The sequence below is a fragment of the Poecilia latipinna genome, unplaced genomic scaffold, assembly GCF_001443285.1.
Source record: "Poecilia latipinna isolate Pla-1442-1.1 unplaced genomic scaffold, P_latipinna-1.0 Scaffold3779, whole genome shotgun sequence".
Taxonomy (NCBI): domain Eukaryota; kingdom Metazoa; phylum Chordata; class Actinopteri; order Cyprinodontiformes; family Poeciliidae; genus Poecilia; species Poecilia latipinna.
This window is the reverse complement of record NW_015116395.1, coordinates 3,958-11,491: the sequence shown is the minus strand read 5'-3', so window position 1 is coordinate 11,491 and position 7,534 is coordinate 3,958. Positions and strand designations below refer to the sequence as shown.

At 40.2% G+C, this 7,534-nt stretch overlaps 1 protein-coding gene across 1 annotated transcript; it reads left to right on the top strand.

Annotated features, from left to right (window-relative positions):
• The first annotated feature begins 240 nt into the window (after window positions 1–240).
• Window positions 241–6,886, top strand: LOC106941633 (protein deglycase DJ-1zDJ-1). Its single transcript, XM_015024705.1, has 6 exons — window positions 241–449; window positions 1,365–1,466; window positions 3,015–3,074; window positions 3,990–4,059; window positions 5,557–5,643; window positions 6,501–6,886. Exons 1-6 carry the CDS (start codon window positions 360–362, stop codon window positions 6,659–6,661), a joined length of 570 nt encoding a protein of 189 aa, XP_014880191.1. The 5' UTR covers window positions 241–359; the 3' UTR covers window positions 6,662–6,886.
• Window positions 6,887–7,534: the final 648 nt, after the last annotated feature.

Genomic DNA, 7,534 nt, shown 5'->3' with positions numbered 1-7,534 from the left:
GAACAACTACATTTAAAATGTCAGTTGGATGAAGTCATTATTCAAAGCAAAATACTCCAGATTTCTGTTTACTTGGAACTTTAAACGTCCTGTAGTTATCTGAGAGATAAACATAATGAGAATTTCTTATATTTATTTTGGAGTTTCAACATTTTTATTTGTAATCTAAGTTCCAAACAGATTGAACATGTAAGCCTTCCAGGTTTAAGAAATGGAAGAACAACAGTGTCCAGACAGGGGGATAAAAAGACGGGGTCTGGCAACCTTCCTCCTGTCATATTCTCACCGTGAAGCACGCCCGACGCTGCTTGAAGTTTGAAGCGTTTTTGCTTCTGCAGAAGCGAAACATTAAGCTGACCATGGCAGGAAAGAGAGCGTTAGTGATCCTGTCTAAAGGTGCAGAAGAGATGGAAACTGTGATTCCTGTGGACATCATGCGCAGAGCCGGGGTTCGTTCTGCACAGTTTATGCTATGTGTTAGCATGTTAGCCTGCTAGCATGATATAACAGGCAACCTTACTGTGTCGCTAAGTTGAATTTTCTGCTGTAAATAACCATTTTAATATCTGTTAATCACAGTCATAATGAATAAAAGTCACAGAAAACTAAATACCCAAGCAATTAAGTTATGAGTGCTGAAATCCGCAATTTCATCACTCGCGTGTTTTTGTTTAGTCAGCTAAGTTGGCTAACTGTGGACGGTCCCCATAACCTTTGCAGGGAGTTCAAACGGGGACAAACTGAAATATCAGCGTCCAAACTCAATTAACCTCTAAACTTTATTAACCTTTCAAAATAAAGGTTTGTTTAAACCAGTGAAGTCAGGATGACGTGTTGTGATAATTTGCACCAGTGACGGGTGGGTACTTACCTCAAAAATACCCAATTACACACACACACCCACACACGCGCCGCACACACAAATACTAATGTAACAGTAGCACTATTTTAACATATTCAACAAGACATATGCAGAATTAAAATTGTGAAAACTTTTAAAACTAATACAGTAGGTAGTGTGTATACATACATAGATGTTAGAACAGTTTAAAGCACTTGCAGTGACAACATTTAGTGTTTACTTGATTTTCTCAATCTCCAAATGGCGCAATAGATGGAAAATAGCATAACAACAAAGCTTGAGTACAAACAAGATATCTCACTTCTATACAAATTGTATATCTGTGTCTGGTGCTTTTTTGCTTAAAATATTTTCATTTACTCACATTACTTACAGTAAAAGTAAAAGGTATGGTGTAATAAAAGTTCTTAAAGTACTTCTAAAGTTTTTTTTTTCAAAGGTTATTTGATTAAATGTAACTAGTTACTGCCCTCGTCTGATGATAATGTGTTCACATCTGTAGATTGCAGTGACGGTTGCGGGTCTGACAGGAAAAGAGCCAGTCGTGTGCAGCAGAAGTGTTGTAATCTGTCCCGATGCCAGTCTAGAGGAAGCCAGCAAAGAGGTGAGTCTTTTGGTTCTCCAGTAAGCTGTTACAGTGAGTGTCTTACTGAAGATTTCGCAGCTCTTTAACTATTTTACAGGTTGTCACATTACAAATGCAACCTTCAATCCACATTAGTAAAGTGGAAGGAGAACAATTTCAGCCTGCATTTATATTGAGCTCACTTCATTCTGACACAACTAAATAAAATCCAGCGCAGAAATTTCCCTTCCAAAGTCCCCTGCTTGTAGTCCAGCTGTGTGTAATTTAATTTGAGTAAAAATTCACCTGTTCTGTGAAGGCCTCAGTGGAGAACATTAGTGAAGAAACAGCATCACAAAGTCCAAGAAACACAGCAAAGAGGACATGGATGAATTTGTGGAGCACTTAAGTTTATGCTTCAAACTTCTAACAGAGCACACTGTTCAACCCATAACATGAAGATAAAGAATAACTGCAAATCTGACATGATACTGATTTCTAACTAAGCTGACAGGCTGGGCTTAATTAAAAGGTTATTCTCTGATAACTTTGGAGGAGCTGCAGAGATCTAGAGCTCAGATGAGACAACTGTTTGTCATTCAGCCCACAACTCTGGCCTTTATTTGATAGTAGTAGGAAGAAAGCCATCGTTAGGAGGCCATGAGTAGTCTTGATTGCCGTCTGACAAAAGGTCCACACTTTGGCCCACATACACATGTGGTGTGTGTTGAAAGTCAACATTTCACTTAGCCCTAAACACAGCCCATAGTGAAACTGGGTGATGACACCATCATGCTGTGGGCTGCTTTTTTTTAGCAGTGACAGAAATGCTGGTCAGAGTTCATGAGAAGATGGATGGAGTTGAAATAAAATGAGTTAGACTTGAGACTGCAACAGAGGGTCACTTTTCATGAGGTTGACAACACTAAATGTATAATCAAAGTTACGTTGAAAGAGTTTAAATCAAGACGTATTAAAATGCCCGAGCCCTGTTCCAGATGAGGATTGGTGGCAAGACTTGACAACTTCATCCAATCCGGTTAAAATTTCCCTTAAACAAACTGAACAGCTTTTGAAATCTATCAGCTACAGTGGATTGTATTTTAGACTATTTAGACTAGGGAGGGAAAATATAAATACACTGCACACTTTTCATATTTTAAAATTGTTTTACAGCCATTTATTTTTCTTCCTCTTCACAATTATATGTTGTGTTGATCTATCACAGAAAATCTGAGTTAGTCACCTTGAACTTTTTCACATTTTGTCACTGCAGCCACAGACAACAATATAGTTTTAATGTGGCAAAATATGAAAAAGCTCAACGGGTATGAATGTGTTTGTAAGCTACTATAATACAAGAAACCCTTTCACGGTATCTTATTTAGGTCTTCCATTTTCATTTACAGGCCTGGAATCTGCAGGATTTTTTCCATTCATTTGTTTTGTGATGTACTATGAATAAACTTCTATAGCAATATGCCTATGTGTGATTAATGTCCTGACTTTCAGTGAGAGGTGTTAACTGGTATGCTGGGTGATGGCTGCTGATCTTGCTGTGAAACTTTATCTGGTTTGGTTTTTCAGGGCCCTTATGATGTGGTGCTTCTGCCAGGAGGAATGCCAGGAGCCAAGAATCTGGCAGAGGTGAGAAAATTACACGCGACGCTTTGTTCATTTGTTCGTTCCTCCACCTCCACGATGAGTGCAGTGGGAATTTAAATTAAGCAGAGAGAAACTCTTCGGGCACCTATGGTAAAAGTTCAAATGAGTTTATTTGTTAAAGTAAAAATGGAAATTGGGAACAATAACAAGACTAAAATGACAAATATCTTAATACGCTTACTCCATAAACTGCTTTTTTAGATTGAATTTTCTGCTATTGACTCAAATTTAATCTGTTTCTGAGGGGGAGGAGATTGATTTTGCTATAATAATTCACTGGAGACATGATTTAATTGTTAGAGATGAGCAGCAAAGCAAACACACCCAACTCTCAAGAGCTTCAGATGTGACAAAGGACGATCTCAGCTGGCTGCTTTGTGCTTATTTGTACCCAGATGCACTTTTCTCCTCTCTTAAGAACTGTTGCAACCTGATTTCCATGAACGCTTTGTAGCTTCTCACAACTAAACATGTGGATCACTCATCCACATGTTTAGTCTCTACATTATCCTGTACAAGCTGCAACCTAGTAAAGTCTTATGAACAAGTCGGAGCATCTGGCTGTTCCAGTCCTACTCTGCATCCGGTGGTTCAGTTTTTATGCTCCTTTAATGTAGAACAAAGTTCAAGTCAACTGCAAAAATGCTGAAACACAGTAAAAAATGTAAGTCTGTTGAAATGATAAAATTTCATATTTACAGTAAATGTATTTATGGAAAGGTTAGACTATATATAAATCTGTGATTGTGCATGCTGTATTTTCAGAGAAATGCTGTTGCATGTGTTTAACATACTGCCACTGTGTGTTAATATAATATAGTCAGCATATACACAGTACCATCACATGGTCTGCAAATGACTCACTGTGCATCTGTTTTCTTCTTTTTTTTTCTACAGTCTCCTGCTGTGAAGGAGGTGTTAAAGGACCAAGATGGCAGAAAAGGCCTGATTGCAGCCATCTGTGCAGGTACAGCATATGAAAACAAACAAATCTTAATTATACTGGGCTAACCTCTTTAATTTTAAAAATGATTTAAGTCAAAACATTATAAAAGGGAGGTGCAAGCTTATAAAATCTAACAAATGTAAAACAAAGACGACTCAAAATATAAAATGTGCTGCACTTAAGATCGTATTTTGTACTTTTTCTATACTACCGACATAATTTACTGGGTTTTGTTTTGTGAAATTGCAGCACTGCAAGTCTATCCGTTTCTGTGACTTGTCCTTGACAATGTCTTGTTTTTGAACATATGACACTAAGATGAAATAGAAGCAGACAGAACAGAAAGTCTCCTGTACTTAAGATGGCTTCTGCCTGAAAGCATGGAGTAACATCTGTAAAAGACATTGAGGCGATATGATGGGAGAGGCTTGCAATGCCACAGAAGTTAACAGAGACATCCTATCTTCGTGGATTCAACCGAAAGCAGCATAGCTGATGAGACAGCTGTTTCCCCTACAGACAGACAGGAACCAAAGATAAACCTGGGACTTATTGTTCTGGATCTGAAATTAGGGGCTTTTTCATAAACTATCTCTGTCCCCTAATGTCACACTTCATTAGCTTGTGGTCACTGGCGAACCTCCCCTGCCCCTCGTGGCACACAAGTGAAAGGTTGCGCATATGCTGGTGTCCCTGAACAGACCCACAAGCACTTAGATTTTATCTGACAGCCTTCCAGGGCAGAGACAGGATGCAGGAAAGATGTCTCAAACAGGGACAGTGAACCAGTGCGGGAAAGTGGATTGAAGGGTGTCCTAAATATGACTGGAATCCTCTCAGGAATACACGCCTTAATGAAACAGGGAGAGGGTGCATCATGAGATGAACATCAGGTTTTTTTCCTTGACCCAAGGAGCGGAAAAAGAGCTTCAATTGAAATGACTCACTGTGCGTATCTCCCATTCATCAGTAAGTAAATGAATGTTTCTCTGCATCTGCTATGCCGTTAGTTTCTGTACCCAGACTGGCGTCCTCCGGGTGGGGACTCGTAACAGGAGTAGCTTGGCTTCAACTGGCAGTCTGCTGCTCTGCCAGTGGGGAAAGTGTAATCTTGAGACAGCACGGGAAGGCAGCCAAAGCACCGTGATCAATAACTTTCTATTTATTAACAGTTTTTGGATGAGCTCACAGCAGCGCTAGGGCATTACCAAAGTTAATGCAGCAGAAGTCGGCGTCCTCGGCCTCTCCTTTTTATTTCGCTCCCTTTCCAGAGTGCTGCAGAGTCTTTGGAGAGGAGCTGAAACTGTATACTGTGCGAGTGTATTCTTAGAAACAATGCAAAGGTTGAGGACACCTTCAGGACACGCCATAATCAGATATTGAGTCATTCATTTATTATTAACCAGAATATATAAAAAGATTTTCTAAAACTGATAAAGTTGGTTATTTCTATATTCTTTTTTGTGTATGAGTCTAAAAGCTTTTAAACACACGTGAACCAGCTTGGCTCTTCTTCAGGTCCGACCGCTCTTCTGGCTCATGGCATCGGTTACGGCAGCACAGTCACCTCACATCCAGGCATGAAGGAGAAGATGATGGTTGGAGGTAAAAACATTGTTGACCTTGATTAGTTTGCGGTACCCCTCAAAAGTTTTGATTCCCCTTTAAAAATGTTCACATTGTTCATTTTACAACAACATATTTTAGTGTATTATATATGTATTTTATGTGATCAAAATATTCCATCATTATAAAGTAGACTGTTTTTTTTTACAAATAATATTTCAAAACTGTGCTTTTGTATCTGCCGCCCCTGAAGGGATGCTCTCACATTAGCAGCTCCACGACGTTTTTTTGTAGGGCTCTACTAGCTTTTCACATCTAGTTTGATTATTACCATTTTTTTGTTTTTGTTTTGAGCATTCATTTTGGTAAAAATAGCTCAAGGTCTGTCAGATTGCATGCATGGCAGCTGTGGACATCAATTTTCAAGTTTTGCAGTTGATTCTCAATTAAATTTTTGTCTGGACTTTTCTAAATATGTATGCATGAGCTTTGATGTAAACCACTACCAGATTCTGTTTGGTGTAGAAAACCATGTTTCATTGTTCTTCCACTGAAGTCATGAACCTCTTTATGTCACAACACAAAATCTCAAAAAAATTATATTGAGGTTTGTGGTTGAAGGCATCAAAAGGTTGACTGCAGCTGGAATTGTACGTATCTGTAAAGGACAGCAGATGGTGCTGTACCGGCTCTTTGATTGCTTGTAAAGAATCATGTCACTGCAGTTGTGCACAGAGCAGAGAAACAGCACTGAGGTGAGGGAAGATGCAGTCATTTGACGGAACATACTAGAACTAAGTGCGGTGAAACAATGGCAGGTTTTATGTTTGTGAATCTGAGCTGTGGCTCCAAGCTCACACCGTGCCATCCTAATGGTATTGTTCTGTCTTTTTTAGATCACTATAAATATTCAGAAGCTCGAGTGCAGAAAGATGGGCATTACATCACCAGTCGTGGGCCAGGAACCAGTTTTGAGTTTGCCCTGACAATCGTAGAGGAACTTATGGGGGCTGAGGTTGCAGCTCAAGTCAAGGCTCCTCTCGTGATGAAAGACTGACTCTAAAGTTCCCTCACCACTCTGGAGAAAATGTGACACCTAAACATCTGGCTATCTCTATTGCACAGCATTATTTCTGCAAATAAAAGGCAAATTATCACTGCATAATTACCACAAATGACTTCCACATAAATTTCCTCTGTTTGGTTCGTTGCCTAAATAGCTTCCTCTTTGTCTTGACAGCTTCCATTGTGCAGTCATTAAAAGTGTAGGTGTGAAGGCTCAGTTTGTCTTGCCTTGTGGTGTGTTGCTGGTGGAGGTCACTTTGACTTGTTTTTACTTGCTTGTTTTTAACGCCTAAATATAGGCTGTATAATGTAACGCATGAAGGAACGCTATTCGGGACGCGGGAAGAGGAATCCAAAAAGACTGGCAGCTGTCCTTAGCCAATGAAGAGCTTTGGCTCGTCTGCAGTTGTGTTTTAACGGGCCAATAGGACTCCGCTCAGAGCGAGAGGGCGGGGCTTAGACGCAGCGCATGGTGGCTGTGTGAGAGCAACAAAATTCAGAGGGTCTGCACCCCAGCCGAGAAGGAAGAGCAGGATTCTGTCAAAGGTAGGGAGAAAGGTGTTTTTCCCTCTATGACTCGCATGTGTTATTCGGGTTATTTCGACTCCTATAAACGCCACATATGAGTTCAGTCATGTTCAAATCCGAGATTTATTGTGAACGCAGCGTTTGTGACGGTAAGTTACAGCGAATGGTGTCGAAATGTAGACGAGATCAGGACGTTCCTCCTCGCCCCACAGCGACCCGGACAGGGTTTAACATCATTACCGTACTCGGGTTGCTGTATTAGCCACTGATTAGCTCGCTCACTGTTCTGAGTGGACCGCATCGAGTTCGCTGCAGTCCAGGCCAAATTTGATTGGCT